This window comes from Argiope bruennichi, chromosome 1 (assembly GCF_947563725.1).
Source record: "Argiope bruennichi chromosome 1, qqArgBrue1.1, whole genome shotgun sequence".
Classification (NCBI taxonomy): Eukaryota; Metazoa; Arthropoda; class Arachnida; order Araneae; family Araneidae; genus Argiope; species Argiope bruennichi.
Genome location: NC_079151.1, coordinates 4215410 through 4236273, shown reverse-complemented (window position 1 = coordinate 4236273; position 20864 = coordinate 4215410). Strand labels below are relative to the sequence as shown.

The 20864-nt window shown below is 33.0% G+C and overlaps 1 protein-coding gene across 1 annotated transcript; it reads right to left on the bottom strand.

The window, feature by feature from the left end:
- Positions 1-962: 962 nt before the first annotated feature.
- On the bottom strand, positions 963-15157 carry LOC129975907 (astacin-like metalloprotease toxin 5). The gene is made up of 6 exons (XM_056089194.1): positions 15060-15157; positions 13222-13277; positions 6890-6965; positions 5688-5802; positions 4665-4840; positions 963-1564 (listed from the first exon to the last, which is right to left on the bottom strand). Exons 1-6 carry the CDS (start codon positions 15124-15126, stop codon positions 1311-1313), a joined length of 744 nt encoding a protein of 247 aa, XP_055945169.1. The 5' UTR covers positions 15127-15157; the 3' UTR covers positions 963-1310.
- Between the last annotated feature and the right edge of the window lie 5707 nt (positions 15158-20864).

The following is a 20864-nucleotide window of genomic DNA, read 5'->3' as shown; positions in this document are numbered from 1 at the left end:
AAATTTGGGCTTCTGAATGTGGATGCTCCTAATTTTCTAACGCTAATCTTATTGCCAAATAATTACATTTAAAACAAACAGGATATTATTTCTGAATACAATGTGAGAAAGTGTTGGAAATACTATTGAAAACTGCTAAATTAAAGACTCAATCTTGTACGTTAATAAGTTCAATCCAACATGTGTTTCCTCTGAAAATGATTTGAAAAAGTCCAACTGACATTTCATTCCGATTCCACCAATAGGAATCAGACACAAGTGTTTGGATTCGGCTGTGACACAAAGAAACCTAAACATCCTACCGATTTTTTTTTTTTGAGAAAACTATCCAGCTATTCAAAAAAAAGGAGGTCTCTTTCTTCACTCAGCATGTTCTGCAAGCTTTCTAGTTCTGTCATTTTCTGTTAAGAATTTCAACGTTATGAGACCCATAATGTTGAATTTTTATCTCTCTTATGCCTGATCTTTAGCATATATTTATCAAGGCCATAAGGCATCGGATAAATGTCAGCGCTTGCAATAGTGTTTTTTTAGCTAACTCGTCGCTACATGTATGCGCCTGACAGAGATGGCATCTCCACAAGTGGAGAGATCTAGAACTAAAGAAACCAAGACACATTTGAAAGTTCTTTTTTTCTCTTTGGGAACAAGGCTTTTTTTTAAAAAAAAATATAAAGGAAACCTGAATGGATTTCTGATATGCTTAAATTTAAAACTGAAATAAATTTCATTGAAATAATTCAAAAATTATATAGTGTTTTTTTTTACAAATAATAAATAAAAGGAGCACTATAATTCTAAATAAATTTTGCATTTCTTAATTAAATATTAGCTATTTCAACATCCTTTTAAATGTGCTAATGCAGAAAATATTTATTTTGAATTTCAAATAAAATCAGGAAATCTATAATAAAATTTTAAAAAGTTCAGAACTATAAAATAATATCAAATAATAAAAAAAATTAATGAAATTCACAAATTTTATTACTAAAATGTATTTACAACAAAATCAAATAAATAAAATGCTGGCTCTTTTTAAATAAAATGCATTTAATGGCTCAGAAAATTAATTATGAAGTGCAGAATACTCATTTTTATCGACTAGGCAATTTTCCTTTTTATTAATATAACATATTTGAAAGGTGCATAAATTACAAAGCATGGCAATGGGTTTCACTGTTTACACACCATAATATTTTCTTTAAGAAGAATAAAAGATGAAAGTTAAGCTCTTAGTTTTGAGAAAACATACGCATTTCTGAGCCTTTAGACACTTGTCTGCAAATAAGAGTCATATTATTATATTTAACCTAATTTTTCTTTTGCTTCTTCATCCACTCCTCGTCGCACCAGTACATCTTCCTTACTCTCTTGACGTCGCTGGCGCTGAGGCCGGGCTTGTCGTACGTCTCGTAAAGGCGGACACCGGTCTTTGCCACCATCGTGTTCGACTTATTGTCTTTAGAGAAGGCCGTGTTGCCATACAACATCACAGAATTGTAATCGAAGGTATCGAGTAGAGTGTTCTGGTATCTTTCCAGTTTTGTGAACTGATTTTCAAGACCTGTTGAAGGGATGGCAACAGTTCAAATGTGATGCATTGGTAGGGAATAATAAAGAAAGCGATTTCGCAAAGTTTTCTGCTGAAAAACGGTTATTCGCGCCAAAAGCCGTCGTCAGCAACACAAGGCCCCGTTTTCTAAGGAGAGAAACCTCATGGGAGATAAATCAAGTGTTCATGTTTGATGCCGGGGACAGAGAAGAATTTTTCATATAAATAATTAGTTTGCCATTTTCCCAGCATATTTGATGCATGTTAAGTAACTAATTAATGAAACGATTTAAGTAACTACTGGGAAATAAACTAGTGGAATGATTGCCGACTGCACTTACATGCGAACAGAACTTGATCGTTTGTTTGCCAAATCTTATTCTTTAGTTATTTCCCATCGAATTTGAAAGATCAAATATGAATCATTCCGAATAAGTCAGGTTTATTATTTAAGCATCAAAACCAGTTTTCTTTTATAACAAATTTTGAAGAATATAAAATAACTACATTTTTAAAGGGTCAATAAAAAATATCTCAAGTACCCTTCATTTAACTTTAACTACATGATTTGTTGATCATTTGTGTAATTTTTATTCTAAAATATATAATCAATTTTATTTTAACATCTACAAAGATTAAATATTATTCTACCAGAACCGAACTTTATTCTAACATTATTCAACAATTTATTAATTTTTTAACCACTTTTATTTTTTCTAACCTTACGGAAATGGACCTTCTTATTTTTTGAAATGAATGTATCTTGAACAAAAAAACTATTTGCTATATAAAGTAAATTACCGTTAAGAGAATGGCCATATAAATTAGGGAAAGAGATTTAATATTTTGAAGGGAAAATCGAGTCATTTAACGAAGTAATGGCGGGTTTAAGCATTTTGAGGCTGTGACAGTGCTTATTATGGGTTTCCTTTTTTATAAGCTGGTTAATTTAGTTTCACATTACAACATTATTCTTAATCAGTCAACACGTCTATGATTTCATTTAGACTCATTTTTGATTTTAGCAATTTTTTAAGAATCTATGTTTATTGTTTTATTTGTTGTGACGCATGAATGCGCTCAATCCATTTATATACAATTATATGTAAACAAATACTTGGCATTTGTAAATACTGGAAGAACTTAATGAATTCAATGAAACAAATAAGAATCTGACAAATTATACTTAAGATTACTAATATTATTCCCACAATTTAAAATTTATACAATTAATATTTTTTGCACTTTCATTTAGCAAGCAGGAAATAATATTTCTTTCAAAATCGACTTGTCGGCCATCCATTTCAACTCATCCACAACAGCCTGGTTGGAAATCTGCCTCTAACTAGATGCACGTTCCAATAATTTAGACATTAAATACTAAGTTACGATTAGAATGGACATCCCGTATTATTTTTGATCAGATTTTTATAACCAGGAAATATCTGCCGAAATTCTGCGAAATGACGTGGAGGCTGTGTATGAAATTTTTAATTTCATGAATATTGCAATTTTACTTTTAATCAATTAATTTGATTATAAATAAATGAAATCCTTAAACATCTAAAAATGATGATCGCCTTTTAAAAAGGCTTGAAATCATGTTTTTTTACTTCAATAATTTATACTTTATGGTTTTGATTTTTACAATATTAAGAATAAATATTAATGAATTAAATCGCAATGCGTTAAAATAAAGTAAAAATAAGCTCATTTCAGCAAACAGCAAAAAAAAATCATTTTAGGCTCAAATTTCCAGTTTTATAATATATCTCAAGAATTCAAACTGCTGAAATCTGTCTCTGCAAGTCTGAAACATAATTTTAAAAATGATTCTAAAAAAAAAAAAATTTTTTTTTTCGACCCATGTTCCATACAATGATAATCACACATGATTACAAGATAAATAGTTACAAGATGCGATTAAACCTGCCCGAATGTATAAATAAAGTAAATGAGTTTATATACACATTAATATACAATTGCAAGAGAAATTTATCAGCTTTTGAAAAAGTGAAATTAAAAATGTCATTGAAATTTTTTTCTAAGCTTAAATATTCAATAAGAAAGCATAACACAGATAATTAGTTTGTATTCAAGAGAATAACAGATATGTAACATAGCTTGCGCTGTAAAAAAAACGTGATGAAGCGATTGATTGCAAATTAAAGTATTAGCTAAAAAATGGTTATAGTAAATAATTTTTTTAATACTTGAAATGAATTTGCTTTAACTAAAAATTTGCTCCAAATTACTTTTTTTTTGGTTAAAATTCAAAACCACAGCTGTTCAACGAATTATTCTTGAATCATTGTTGCTGTGACAATGATAGTAAAGCTGAAAAAGCAAATCATATATTTCAAGAAAGGGCTAAAACTTTATGGAATGGAAGTCAGTTGTAATGAGTGGAAGCCGAAGCCATTCATTGCAGTGATGAGGAGTCTGATATAACGTCACATAAAAAGAAAAAAATGCGCATTGAAATATGAGCAGGTAAAAAAAAAAAACTCAAAAAAAATTATCTTAAGAAATTTACTGTGTGGCTGATTCTATTATTGAAATAGAAGTCCCGGAAAGATCCCGGGTTGAAGCTTGGGAAAAGACAGGTTGCTGAAATGATGAGAGTAAAAAACGAAAAGTTAAGTGTCATTTTCTAAATAACAGTACTAGCAAGCGTGTCTCGCATTGCCTTCAAAATTGAGTTTTTAAGTATAAAAATGCAGAACCAGAATTTTCTATGCATTGAATTTATTTTAAACAAAATTATGTCAATTCAAGTCGTTTTAGAGAGATAAATCTCCTCGATTTTAATATCATAACTATGCTCCCTGATAATAATACATATACATATGGAAGAGAAATAAAAAAATAAAGGAACTAACTGATATTTCTTACGATTCATTTCAAAGTTATGGACGTGGTAATAAAGATTTATTCGGCCAAAATCACGAGTTGTATTCTCTCCAGTTTCAAGAACTTCCAATATTTCTGGCTCTATGACTAGGTAGCAATATTATGTGGATAAAAGATCCTCTTTTCGTTCAAGCAGATTGTAGTTAACTTTATCATCAGAACTTTGTTAGGATACGCGTTAAGCACATTTTTTTATTACCTGGTCTAATATTTTCCCAATAAATGATGAGAAAATCATCTCTATCTGATCTGTTCTGCTCGTGGTAGAAACCTAAGGCATGACCCAGCTCGTGAACTATGGTTCCCTTGAAGATACATCCAGGTCCCAAGGAAACAGGTTGCTGACCACCCACTTTACCCACGTGAGAGTAACACCTGTAATGCAATATTGATGCATTTAATAGATCTGAGAAATCAGCACATTTATCAGCTGCATCTGTAGACAGAGTTTTTAAATTCATAACAAGAGTGCGCTTATTTGGTACGCACTTGGCCATGCTTGAAGTTGGCGGGTAAAGATTGCTACAATGGGAATGGGCAAATTACATAAGGGTGTTATACGGAACATTTAAATAAATTTATTTGAATTTCCTTTTAACTCACAAATATTTGAATTCATCAGCAAATCCAATCCATTTTTTTCACATAAAAGAGAGACAATTCCATGACTATGACTAGGGTTTATTGTCAAGATTATTTTAGAAATGACTACTGGGTTTTTAAAAATTCGAATTGTTTTCTGAGCATATGAAAAAGAACCGATCAAATCATTTTTTGTATTAAATGCCGCATACGATTATTTGATAATGGCTTGCTGGTATGGTCTCGTCTTATGGATCGCCACTCACTCCAAATGCGTTGATCCTTTCAGCCGGCTCATTCTTCTTTCTTTTCTTTCGGGAAGGAAATAAAAAATTAAGAATGTTTAAGAATATAATAAACTGAATATTATCCACAGAATGTGCTGATTTCAACAACCAAAAAGTTTTTATTTCTCAGTTTTAAATTTTTTTTTCTTATTATATATTAAAATAGCAAACAGTGCGGAGGTTGTCGTTTCTACTTTAGTTTCTCTGAAAAATGAGTTTTCATAGGCTGCTAACATTTTGAAAAGTCTTTTCGTTAAATTTCATTATTATTATTTTATCTGTTTATTTGTGACATTACTCCCAAATTTAAAATTCTTCAGAATTCGGATTTAAATCATATAGAAAATGTTTACCCTTGTCCTGAAAACAATCGGATGTAATCTCTTTCCAAAGTTCTCTTTTTAAAAGTGACGCATGTTTTGTCTTCATAATCCTTCATGGCGTCCATAATGCTGGCTCGGTACTTTTCTGGAAAAGAATAATCTTCAAATTGAAGTCTTGATACGGAAGGAAATAAATCTGCTTTGACAGTCACGTTTATTTTATATTGAGATTATCATTCGAGGGTTAAAATAAATGTTTGTTGCTAACACTAATATAAAATTTTATTTAAAATGACATTGGAATGATACAATGAAAAAAAAATCGGGCGAACGATGTGATGGATAAGTTTTAGAATTTCCGATACCGCATCAAGAACTATATTCAGATTCAGTGTATATTGGTAAATGAAACCATTTCCAATGGAATCCCTTTCTCTTCAAGACATTCTCCCCCGTGTGAGCCCTAGGAAAGGTCGCGAAGGACATTGAACGATGACGATAAAACATAGATTTGAATCCCGCATTTTTGTTCAATCTATTGTGAAAATGTGTATTTTGGATGCCTTTTAGCCGACTTTTTAATATCAAAATTCGACACGAAAAATCAAGTGGTCAAATCCTTTCACATACATAATTTCATTTATTTATGTTATCGCGTTTATTAGTTTTTGCGTTTACGGGCATGCGGATGTCCAGAGCGGCAGATGGTCAACTCTCCGACAGATTTGGTTCAATAACCCAAACGATAATATTTTACTTTTAAGAATATTTATAAATTATTTGCAAATAAATATAATTGCGTTACTTTCAACAGCTTAGTAGAGAAGAATTCCCGTTTGCTTTTTTATTGTATAATAGACTTTAAATTCTATGCACCTCCCTGAATGTAATCACACAAATCCTTTCATGACCAGATAAATCAGAGGTTGCAATGAATGATCGACCAGATACAAACGCAATGAATGATCGACTCTATAATGTGCAAAGTACTTGCATCTCAGATATTACTCCGAACACATGTGAGACAGCCGGCACCCCTCTTTTTTTCGAAAGTGACAACATACAGCATTTAAAGAATTGAATGACTCTATGAAAGGAGAAATATTTTATTGGGAAATATATTTTTCATGAAAAGGACTATTCATATGTTTAAAGAAAAAGAGAAAACTAAAACTAAAAAAAATTGCAAAACTGTCTAAAAATTCATAAAATAACTCTAAAACTCGCCTTACCTAGAGAAGGGTCTATTTCATACGCCACCATCGCCCCGGGCCAGCGGAGTTGAAAACCAGGAATGGCATTCCTGTCCTGACGAGATGAAAGGAAGAGGACATTTTTAATCGAATGATTTCAAAATGGCGAAAATTGCAGCGCAATGCGGAGTGACAATAAACGCGCGGAAATGAAGAAAAAAGGAGAATCAAATCGTTACCGTTCTGTATATCAAATGGCTGAAAATATGAAAAGGTGAAATAATTGTGTGTGAGGTACTCACAAAGTTTCTTAGAATTTCAAAAAATAAAAAAATGCAGCTGCTGAAATATCAAAGTCAAATTGTTCTCCTAAACCCGGCCAATATTGAGGTTTGGGATCATTGAGCACGTTTAGGCTTCCAATGATAAAAAAAGATCCACTTCAGCAAAAGAATAAAACGATTTTAGTTAAATTTGTATGTGGATATTCTTTTCTTGTAATATGTCTTTAAAAACAAAAATGATTTTATGGAGGTGATTATAATACATCGAATTTCAGGAATAATCGTATTTTATCTTTGCCAGTTTGCATGATTTTCATTATTTCTGCAGTCACGTAATGCTTTTTAGGAATTGTATCCATATTTTGATAAATCATTTAAAACTTTTCAAAAGTTTCACTTTAGGATAGTCCAATCATTTTTATTCACTTCAAGATAAAATTTATAATAGTTCTTAACTGTCATTTATGTGAATACAGATGAATAGTAGTGTGAAGCCACGCTCAGCTGCCGCAACTCGCAAGGAGAAGCACTTTTTAAGCGAAATATCCTTAGAGATCGATGTAAAGCAATGCGCTCCATTTTGTCAATGTAATTTATTATTTATAATGCATGGTTTTTAAAAAAGAAAGCCATGGGATATTTGCCCATTTCTTCCTCTTCTAACCAAATCTCTCGCTTCATAAATTCTTCGGTAGTTCTTCCAGCGGCCTACGATGCCTTTCTTTGATTATGACTCCACAGGATTTTCCAAGCCCCACAGAATTGCGTTCGACAGTGGTATCCGGCTAAACTTCTTCAATGTTGGTTCAACAAGCGCTCAACACAGACTGATACAACCCATTCTGTATATGACGTCACGATGTCTCCTCGGCACTCATTCTGGGGAACGTGGCTCGGTAAACGAATCACGGCCTTTTTTTCCCCCTTTGCTAAGCGAGGTGCTTATTAATTGGGGTTTGACTGCACTCCGACCTCATCGCAAACAATTCTGTTAATAAACAAAATAATTGTTTCAAAAATAATGATAAAGATGAACGCTTCACATTAAAATCATTCAACCCCTTCTACTGGATGGGAAGCAATTTGAAAGAAAAAAAAATACATAATATACTCATAGTTATTTAAACGTTGCTTACTGTTTAATTTATCGAGGAAGCCACGTAAAGGAAAACACATACATAGGCAATAAATAATTGCATATAAAATCAGAAAATAACACATTTTTAATATTACAATATTTAAAGTACCGTCTCATCATTAAAACAAGTATCTGCATAATAAGCATTAAATTTCCTTTTTCAGCAAAAATCTGGTACAATGCAACATTTTAAAAAATTCCATTCGAAAATTGTCAAAGCTTTCATTCTGGAAATCCGAACCTTCCTAATGACATCTGTTTAATATTGAGTTCAAATACTTCAGTCGTAACAACTTTCAATGTTTAAAGTTTTTAACTCCACTTATCTGTTAGAATTGAAGCGTTTATATAATCGATGAACTAACAATAAAATTTATTTTATGCAGCTTAGAATTATTTATTTTAAACTATGTTTTGTATTTATAGGATCCATACGACTTTATTTTGGTTTTGAATTTTTCTCGTTTATTTCTTTACCATTTTTCTTCTTCGCATCTGCCTTTGGTACGATATATCTTCCTAAAAATGCTGAAAATGACTAATTTATACAGTTTGTCGAAAAAACTAATTTACAAACTTGAATAGTAAATCAGACATACAGAAATAAATTATTTCAGCTACAGAAAGTGCCAGATGACGACTTCTTCAACAAGTGTTTTTGAAGTTGAATTCAATAGAAGAAAAATATACACCTTATAAATATGCAGTGCAAATTGAATAGATTAATTAAAGCAGGGCACTTCATTTACATGAATAAAAGTATGTAAAGCGGTCCTTTGAAATGCGCCTCAAGTATTTCAATTATTTGTTGGCAACACTTCCCGTTTCCATTACACTGCGCATGACGCAGTTTCGGGTCAAAGAAACTGGCGCCAATCTTCTCTGTCCGATGGGAAATTCTGAAAAAAGGCGCAATGCCTGTCTCAATGCAATATATATGCAGATTATATTGAGACAACTGTTATTTATGGAGCTGAGCTGTTGTGCTACTTACCTCTTCACCTAATTCAATAACCTAAAGCTTTATGTAGCAGACTCAACTGAAGCTTTTTAAACAATGCTTCGGGACACACTGTATGAAAACGTACATGCACAAAATCACAGATTGTTCAAATATGAAAATAAGGAATTTTCATTTAACTGTTTGCTTCATAATTTTAGGGGGCAGAATTTTGCTTTGAAATCATATTTTTTAAAATCTCATTTCTCTGCAGATTCAAAGTGGTTGTGGGTTTGCGCTTGAAAAATAGATGGCGGTTCATCCATTGAGGTTGAAACTGCCCTTTCTTTCTCATGAATTTCAACAAATTCACATTAAATCTTTCAATGGTCATATTCTGTAACCTCAGATACGATGTGAAAACTAGAATATCTCAGTGCCGTGGAGAATTATTGAGCCACTTTAGTGGAGACGTGTTGCAAAACAGGATGAAATTAAAAGAATGTGCTGTCGCATTCTCAACTCGGAATTCCTTTTATCTTTGCATCACATAGGGCCGCTTTAATTAGAGGAGGTGGTGAAAAACATAGCGCTTCTCTCGGACCTCTAATTAGAAAGAAAATCCTTCATTGGAGACGAAGAGTTCATTTTCTCCTTTTATCCAATCTTTCATTTCATTTTAATTTCTTTTTCCTTGATTTTTTTTATTTCGCTTTAATATTCAGAGCGAAAGGGATCTGTTCCATTTTATATGCCTTTGCCTTGAAATTTTTTTCTTTATAAGCAATGCAATCATTCGATTAAAATTGTTTATGCAAGATAGAAAAAAGAAAAAAAACAATTCTTTCGGAAAGATTTATTTATTTTGAAAATGAAAATAATATTTTATACTTGCTTTTGAAATTGTCCTTAAGTTACCTTTTTAAATTCAACAAAACTGAAAAAAAAAAACATTTCTATTAAAATGTAAAAAAAATTCACCATCATAATCTACTTTTTTTTATAGTTCGTCTTTAATATTAATTATCATTCTCCTGTGCCTTACTATTATAAATCAGAAACTCTTAAAATTAAATGGATAGAACGATTTCTAAACCGTAATGTGCATTTCCAGCATATTTTGACCAAATTTCATCGAAAGAAGGTCTGCCAGCCGTCTTGAATGTGGTCACCCTAACATAAAAACGCAGAGATTCCGATATGGCCTAATTTTAGATAATTAGAGGTGGAAACTATAATTTTAGACTTCATTAAAACTTTGGATTAATTATTCCAAAGTGTTGACAGTCCATATGTGAACATCTCGTCATATTAATGAGTCAATAGAAGAAAAGTCCCGAATTTCTAAAACAAATGCATGTCATATTATGAAGCATGCGATAAACATCCGCGCCTTTTTTGGATAGAGAATGTGTTTCAACTTTGAGAAATATCTTTTGCCGGATTTTGAGTCGATGAGTCACTATTTTAATATTTTGATCCATTCGTGATAATAAATAAGTGAGCAGGGTAACAAAACAATCCTTTTGTTTACAGCCTTAAATATGTAAAAAAAAGATAAATGTTAGATAAAGAATAAAAAAATTGAAATCTGCTATCACAAATTTCAAGTTATCATGTGAGAACATTTTTTTCGATAAATTGCTTGCAGCTAGAAAGCAATATTGAAACTCAGAATCGAAACTAAGACGTTTTGCGTTGAGCGTTGACTGTTGTGATTCAGAATCCAAAAGGACACGTTCTGTGTTTGAAGTTGAGTGTTGCGATTGACAATCTGCAACACACTGCATACGTTTACGCTTTCTTCGTTTTCGTTGTAAAGCTGTTTTATGTTCAGGTTTCATTCAATCAGCATCTAATTTTAAATTTTCATCATTCGTTTCTGTTGATTGAAAGTTTTGTTTCGGCCTCTGTTTGCTCTTTCGTTCCCTTTCTTTTTTCTTTGCAAGGCTTCATCGGGAGAAAGGTTAGAAAGCCCCATTTATGATTTATTCATTGCCTACGCGATTTCGAGTTTCCCCCCCCCCCAATCAAAACAACATCATGTTCTTTTTCCGTTTTCATTTCCATTTCTCGGCTCAAAATAAGTAAGCGACGTAAATATGGTATCGTTCGATAGAGGACTTCGAGTGAAGTGTATCGATGCCAGTCGCAAAGAGAGTTTTTGCAAAAATAAGGTCGAAAACCTCGCTCGAAAATTCAAATGTTTACAACTTTGAGATCCCCAAACTCACAAATCACTCGGAGAAACAACGTGAAACTCGTAACATCACGTGAATTTCGGCGAGTACTATTCAACGATATGAGCAAATGCAATGTAACTCGAATTTGTAAATTTCGAAACCCGATCTCGGATCCTATCGAGACCAGAGTTTCGGTAAAAATGTCATTCGACTCTATTCATTGAAACGAGTGTTTAGACTGGTCGCACTCCTCTCTATGTTGCATTCAATCCGAGATATAACAACTTCCTCTCTGACCGGAAGTTGACGTCATCGACATCCCGAGACCCATAGGAACTCTATGGTATCGACATTGATTTGACCAATATTAAGCAAAATCCGTACTGCTCATGCGCAATGGATCCAAACTTTGAGGGGGGGGGGCTTAGAGGACCCTCGGGGGTACTTCTAAGTGAAAACCCCATGTCTCTAACATATGTAGTTTACTAATTATAACGAAAATCATCTGGGCATGTGAAGTAGATGAATCTAAAGCGGGGGGGGATCTTCTATAACTTTGTAGGATTACTATGGTGAAAAACCCATTGTCTCTAACATATGTAGTTTGCGAGATATAACGAAAACCATCTGCGCATGCATAGTAGAGGACACCATGGGGGGGGGTTTCTATAGCCCTTTAGGATTATTATGGTGAAAACTCCATGTCTCTAACAGCAGGTCAACCTTTTAAAAAACACATCTGCTTTCAAAGAAGCGTACATTATAATAATGCAATACTGGTAAAAAAAAACCAAAAAAAAAAAACCCTTGTTCTGATTTTGGTTAATATTATTTACAAATATCAGTTCATTCACGGAATAGTTCTTCTATCAAATCGGAGAAAAAGTCAACAAAAATCCGCTGACAGGCGGTTAGCTCTAAACTGCTGTTTCAGGGCCGTTCCAGAGACCCACTGACGTTTTTCGCTGGACCCTAACACAGAAGCCCAAGTCGCACGGAGTTCTCAAAAGTCAGGAACAAATTCTCCGAACACCGGCATCTCTCCGAATTCCATTTCGAAGTCTTTCCGACTATAAACAAACAAAAATGCCGCCTTTTATTTCCGTCAGATATCCGCCTCCGATTTTCCCATTTTTGAACTTGAGTTCTTTATCACCCAATAGTTGCTCAGCAATGCTTCCTCAATGGTCTCCCTTCTATCGTGGGTGTCTCTGTTAAGGATCCATCTTTGTAGTTGACCCCTCTCGAACACATGTGAATTATAATTAATTCACAGCTAACGCCGGCTGAAGTCCACCTGTGTTCGACATCTAATGATGGTGATTGATCTTTAATTGATGATCTGAGGAATCTCCTCATAAGGGAAAAAGTTTAGCTTCTGGATGTCTTGACTTTCTTCTCCCTTGAAGACATGATGGATTTATTTGAAACGTCGAGGCACAACATCTGTGTCCCCTCACCTGGATATAACAAAAGATCAGATACAATGACTTTGCTATTGAAAATAATCACATTTGAAGGTCCGTATACATTTAACAATGTGTGGGAAAACGGGTGACGTTAACATCTGGCAGGAATGCCAACTACCATGTGAGAAAACAGGGGAAACGTTGTACGATCTCTAATAATAAGCGAAATGCTCTGACATCGGAAGGTACAAAGTGTGGAGCCCGTAGTGGCTCAGATGTCGATCTCGTCATGTGATCATGGTTTGAAATTACTTTGCTAAACTGATGTCACGCATCTTTGAAATCGAAGATTAATCTACCGAACTATAATATATTAAGAAATAAAGAAAGAAATGGATGAAATTAATTGATACTTACATGAGGATTCACTCCTAACATGTCCCCTCCGAATAAGTCCGAGTTCTGCATGGGATCTAAAAAAATCATGATGAATATTTTTTAAATGTTATTACAAAAATTCAACTCTCTTCAAGAATGAATATTTAATTAAAGTTTAATTTTTAATTTTATAAGAAATGTCATTAGTAACTTTGATTTCATGAAGGCGCTAACATATTAAAATCTCGAATGTAAGGAGCTATTTACAAACAAAAAAAAGAAGAAAAGTTTTGATTTTGTGATGTGCATAGTTTTATTCTTTACACCTCAAATTTGAATTTAACCAGATACAATCATCTTTAGTTACATTTTTAATGTTAAATAATTAATAATTTAATAATTTTATTTAAATTATTTTATAATGTCATTTTGTGCACATGAAATTCAGATAAGTGAAATCCTATATCATTTTACTTTTTATAATTTTGTTTTTGCTCTTTTTCGAATTTAAAAATAAAAGGAACAAAATAATTATTTTTGTGAGTTGTGTTTTTAATTTTTTCATCCCCAACCCATCAGTTGTCATATTTCTTCTTCTTCTCCAAATCGCTTTTTAATTATAACTTGTCATTTCAATGTGAATACAATATCAAAATATTACGTGAACGCCTTGATTCAACATTTTAATAAAATAACAGTTTTAGCTGAATAGCAGTTTAACATATAAGCTGAAATTTTTCCATGATTCATTGAAAAAGAAACATGTCTGGTTTCTTTTATTTCTATGATTGAAATGGCAGCAAAATAAAATTTTTTACGCGAGTGTCTTAAAAATTTCCTTGCGAAATCTTTTGCTCCACTTTTTTATTTGTTTGACTCACGAAATCTCTTTATAAATATTCTACCTCATAACAAAGCCCAAATGAGTTATTTGAAATCTGAAAGAATTTCTTCAGTGATTTGTCATCTTTATTTAAAGAAGTCATTCCTGATGGTAGACTCAGAGTTTCGGAATTTCAATGAAGATGTGCACACACTGGATGGATCGCTTCACTTCTTCGTGCTGGTATGGAGAGCGGGGCCTGTTCCTTATGGCATGACTAGGATTCAACCCTTTATTTGCACCGGAAACTTACCTTCGCCTTAAAAATGAGAGCATTGATCATTAGCTCTTTCCAGAAGTGTTTTGCATTATTTCAAACTTCCATTGAATACCGACGCATCAGCAGGCAAAAGAAAAAATGTATCTCGTGTACAACAGTTTCATTCATCAAAATGATAGCCATTTATTCATAATATCATCTTCTTTTTTATACATTTTTGTTTAACTGGATTTGTTTCACATGCATATGAGCAATGATTTCTAATGAAATGACGTTCTAAAAATAATTTTCCAATTTTTCAAACTTCGTTATTGCAATGACTTTAACTTCGATTATTCTTTTTCGAGCTATTCTTCTTCATATGGAAAAAAAAGGGTGAGGGCGTTCTTTTCTAAAACTATATAAGCTTCAATTATCTTCTTCCAGCCTGTCTCCTTCCTGTTCGGTTCACTGCTTCGCGATCTCGCCATGACTTCGACAAATAATCTTAACAACATTTAAAATTTAACTTTTCCTTGAAAATATGAAAAATAAAAAGTGTTAAAGAACTCAGCGATTGTTTTATGAAAATGAACATTTATTTCCCCTTCACGCCACGGTCATGGGCGGGCATTTGACCCAAAATTCGCTTAAAGTACACCAGAGTCGCTTGCATAGCGGCTCTTTGTTGGGTTTCGAAGCTGTAATCCTTGCAGAGACCGTATCAGAGCGGCCCTATCTCCTGTCCCAGAATTCATGCTTCATATGTTGCAAATCAGGCTGTAATGGACTTACCAACATTGTTATTTACAGGAATACCAACCACTGAGCCAACTACCAACGCAATCAGCAAGAGTGTCATTTTACAATTGCCAGGAATCGAAATTCGATCATTCCTTTTATATTTCACTTTCTATTCCACTTTTCTAGCGTGAGAGAATGACATATGGTTGCTCCATATGTTTTTTTTCTTCAGCAGTTTTCTTCCTAACTGACCTTCAGTTCTATCTGAAAATATTATCTCTGATTTCAAAACGCTTGTTTCGTTCGACGATTTTCCATTCAATAACAGTTTTAAAATATCCTTTTCGACGGCAAAACTGGAATTTTTTAAAAGTGACTAAAAATAATAAAATGTAAAGAATTAAATGAATTTGCTGAAAAGTTTTTCATTCTTCCATTGCGGTTTCTAAAGAAAATAAAGATAAAAAAAAACCAACAGATTTCTGGACTCTCCACTTCACGTTTTCAACTTATAACAATCTTCTCTTAACAAAGGTGAATGCGTTCGACACGCACACTCATCTGATTTCCGAATGTCCAGCATCAGTAATACTGACAGTTTAGAAGCATGGAATAAAGTAAAATGTGCCATTCTATGCAGTTTGTGTCAATAAATGTTCTGGAAGATAATTAATTCTATACTGGATCACGCTCCTATGTATCATATTCAGAAAAAGTTTCTGGAGACACTAACATTTTAAATAAAAAGACAAGTGCATTCGATTGCGACTACAGTTGAATGAATTGTGAAAATTTAAATATTATTATCATATAAAAATGCAAGACCACCTTATTCATGCTGGAGAGGAGGATATCATGTAAATCAGCTCCATTTTTTTCGTCGTTTCATTCTTTTCAGCTGCGCAGCTACATGAAAAGCATTTTTTGATATATTTTTTCAGACCATCTTAGTACCGATTTGACTATTCAATCCCTTCTCTTCGATTCTTCCTGCTTAGAGGGTGCGATGACATAAATACTTAATTATGAGGGGAGGGGGCATAAAATTCTATCCATTTGCATGAAATGTTTTTGGTGACTCATTGGTTCCATGTTCATTGGGCAAAGTGGCACCTTCGTAAGAACAAATGATATACTGAAAATTCAAATAATGAAGGTCAAAGTAATAAACAAAGAAAACGTCATTATTTGTTCTAGATCCTGTTATTTTTTTAATATTTAATGTTAAGAGCATGATTAATAAAAAAAATATTTTCAGTGTTGCCAATATACCTCCATTTTAGATTACATATCTATTTTAACCCTTAATTGGGGACGTGAGGTCTGTGAGATCACTAGCAATGGATTTTCGGTCACCCCTATTCTATTTTTAGCTCAATGGAATGGATTGATCCTGTAGATTCTTGTTTTGTGATCTTCAATACACGTGCACTTTTTTAACCGATTTCAGCGGATGCTTTTTTAAATAATTCAGTTATTTCTTTGAGAGCGGTCTCTAAGACCGCACCTCCCTGTCAGTGTCCCAGTGGCTTACAGATGTGTACAAGGCTTAGCAGATGGCACTAAAATTTGGGCCCCGAAATATCATCCAATTTACTGATCCTATTATGAAGCAGTGCTCCAGACGCTTTTAAATGAAGCAGAAAGTGATTTTAGTGATAAGGATAATTGTACAGAAGAGTTTTTCGATGAAAGTTCGCATTCAACTGATTCTGATGTGTATGTTCAAACATAATTAATTTTTCAAGTGATAATGCATTTTGAAAAATTTATAAAATATATTAATACATCAAGAGATATATATAAAGTATTTATAGGTTGATTTTTGTACTAGTTCTTAACCTGTATGTTCCAAATGCCCTAGAAAACCATGTTATAAAAGTAACACAAGTCGATTAAAAAAAGGGTCAATTTTACCCATTGTCAATTTTTTTTTTTCATATAATTGTCTAATTTTACATTATATTGTCTTCTATATACCTTCATATACTGTAAAAATAAATATGATTTAAAAAGTAAAAAGTAATATGTGTTTTTCAAGGATATTATTAATTGTAACATGTCATTTGAGCAGAAAATGTATGTTCCAATGCATTTACTTTTTTCAATGATAATATATTTTAAAAATTTCTAAAACATATCTATATATCAAGAAAAATATTTGCAAAATATATTGGCAGTTTTTCATACTAATTCATTCATTAGAAAATTTAATTTCAGTGTAAATGAAATGCGGTCTCGTAGACCGCACCTCCCCAGTTAAGTCCTAAAATTTCACATCCCCATTTAAGGGTTAACAATGGAACTTTTTGAAAACGAAAATGGATCAGCTTATCTTCGATGTTGTTGTTTACTTTGTTGCCAAATTTGAAGAGCCGAAATTAAGATAAAATTTTATAAAACTGCAAAATTTTTCAGAATCGCAACAGGAGAATTGCCGTGGATATAGTGGTTACTCCTCATAGTGGAAAAAACCATTTTTACTTTCTGATACACGAAGTAAACGCCAAAAAAAAAAAAAAAATCCAGAGTTTGGTAAGTCTCCTTATTTTAAACCTCCCTGAGAAAAACACATTCGAATGTTCGAAAAACATATTTTTGGAAAATGTTTGTGGCAAAAGTAACTGCCATAGACATCTGTTTAAATATAAGTTAACTGGATGATTACAAAACGAAGAGAGCTAGATAGATGAAATTATGTGCACAGTTGTAACATCTATGGTGTAGACGCCTATCGTATTTTAAGCCAAATCCAACCAGAGGTTGAACATCTGTCAGTCTGTACTTTCTGAAACATGTAAACGCGAGACGCAATGCTTTGAATATATCAAATTTGGTGCGTGGCTGCAGTTCCGTGTTGAACTTTGATTTCGGTCGCTTGGGTCCAAAACACAATTTCATCTTTATTACAGAATATAAGAGAAAGTCATTGGTTTCACTTGGTTTTATCGCATATCCGTCACTATAAGATTCATTTTAACGTAAACTTATTAGTTAATAGAAAATCATTCTATTTTTTTAGATATGCAGTAACCTCTGTTTAATTTTTACGCACTTATTTGCCGATATCGAGGAACTCCATATCAGCAGGAACTATATAAATGATACTCAGATTCTTGATTTCTCCAACAGGTATAATTCTGAAACGTTTATGCTTATTACGTGATAAATCTTGTGGTTTTCTATTGAATCATACAACTGACTGGAAACAGTTTCATTCTCGTTCAGGCGTCCGGAACAAAAATCGCAAATATGCACGCGGTTTCACGCAAAATATTTTTTTCTAAAGGAATCATAACTAGCCATATTTCTCTCCCACCATTTATATATTCCAAATAATTAGTAAAACCAAAGTGTCATTTCTTCACCCATAAACGTTGGACCGATCGCACCAATTTTTATGTATTTCATATCAATGGTGCCTTTCTCGTAAGCGCTATCAAAGGGCCGCTGTGGTCGGGTGGTAAGGTCTCGGCTTTGGAACCGGAGAGTTTCAGGTTCGAGACATGATTCCACCGCAGAAACGTCGTGTAAACTGGTCTGGTGCACACCAAATCTATTGGGGCCAAACACTCTCCCGCTTGTGTGGTATTTAAATTTGGAAAGGCAGTATAAGCTTTAGTGTCGTCCTCGTCATCTAACCGTGGTTCAATATTACGAGGCGCATCCCAAAATAGCCCTAGTATGGCTTTTAAAACGGTACGTTAACCCAACTTAACTAAACGTAAGCACAATCCAATTCAGTGAGAGATTTCAAAAGCATTTCATCACTACGCATTCTTTGAGGGGAAAGACCTTGTTAGTTTTAACGTATCGATTTTACTAACATTTATTTTGCGTGAAAGTTCACGACCCCCTAGATACGCCATCAAGGTCGAACACCCTCCACCTCAGATATATTGTAAGCTAAAACTTAAATAGGTTCCATTAACATCAAGATCTGCATTGATTTCGCCTATTCCCGTTCCAATTAATTTTGGAATTTCGCAAACATAGAAATATAGAGGACAGAAAAAAAATTAGAACATTATGATTTCATAATAAGGTTCGAATGTTTTCTATCATTATTAGGTAATCATTTTATATAATGCATTTACTTAGCTTTTATATAATGCATTTACTTAGCTTTTATATAATGCATTTACTTAGCTTTTATATAATGCATTTACTTAGCTTAGTAAGTGTCCTGGCCTAGGAGTAACGCATATTCCTCATGATCTGGGCGTCCCGGGTTAAAGTCCTGGTTCGGACATGGTTGTTCTTCACCCTATGTTCTATCTGTGAGGTGTGTGAAAGAACCCTTCTGTAAAAAGGGGTTGTACAAGCGAGTGTGTGAGTATCATCTTCATATGAGCTAGAAGTCAGACTTTTGCCCTCAGATGCTTAAGGGTCTTTACCTACAGAAGCTACTGCAACCCTCTTTCCACGATCTCTTGGATTTGGTGTGAATTAGTGTTCAAACCAAGGAGCAGCAACAATAGCAACTCTGTTTGATAAAATGTATTTCATTAAAATTTGTTGAGAAGACTATTTTTATGTCCTCAATATGGTCACTAAAGACGCCAATATAACAAGAATAATTTAGTCATGCCAGGCGGTCTTGATTGACTACACATACAACAGAAAAAGTATAACAAAATATTAGCTACAGCACTATAAGTAAAAGCTGAACAATAATAATAGAGCGTTCTTTCATTTCAAAGTGGCGAAATTATCAAGCAGGAGACAAAAATTAGGGATATCATTCCAGGTATACTGATTAAAGGTTGTTTCAAAATTTTAATTTCCAATATTTCTCAAAATATACAGGAAAGAGATAGACGACCAATCATGACATGCAAAGAGATCAAAAGTATTCGTATAAAGCAAACTTTTTCGAAATCCTTACAATAGTTGCATCCAGGAACAATGCCGATATTTTTCTTCTCAGAGACTGTACAGAGTAATGTATTTTCGATTTCTCATGAAAACGGGCAATAGTGGTGCATAGGACATGCTTCATATTGTATTCAGAATGGAAGAGGTTCCATACGATATAAAACTCTTTGAGCGTGGATCAGAAATTGAGCCTGACAAGCTTCGTCACTGGATGTCCCCTTACATATATATATATATATATATATATATATATATATATATATATATATATATATATATATATATATATATATATATATATATATATCAAACTTATATATCCATAACTTATCTATCCAGCTTCGTGTTTATGACTATGGAATTTGTAATAAATTTATTATTAAAATGCTATTTGATGGAGCATATTTTAAAATTAAAACACATTTCACTTTAAATTAGGTTTACTTGTACATACGAAATATTTTTATAGTCGAAATGTGATGACGAATGGAAAAAGTTTAAGAATTCTGGATTCAGTTGAACCGTTCAATTTTATAATCTTTTTGTAGTCTATACGATTTTCCTGTTATGCAAAGCCATTCTCTCGAATCATCGTGTACATCCAGCGGATTAGTTCCTCCGTTTTCGTTTCCTTTATCCAGAGGGGTAATAAAATAAAATTTGGGCATTGATTGAAACCAAAGAAAATTATTTTAATTAATGTGTCTGCACATATTATGTAGCCTTTTAAGTAGTCTTGTATTTTATTGAATTACGAAAAATGAGTTAATTAAGTAGCTTGATCTATATAATCGTCTGGATATGCAGCCGGTTCATCCTTTTTAACTACCTTTATAGACTTTCGAGGAGTGAGGACTAACTATTTTTTTCCATTAGATAATTACGGTCACAGGCTGCTAGAAATGATAACACAAATTATTCATATATCTAAGCCAAAATTCACTATTCTCTTTACCATTTTATTTTTTATAAACTGTC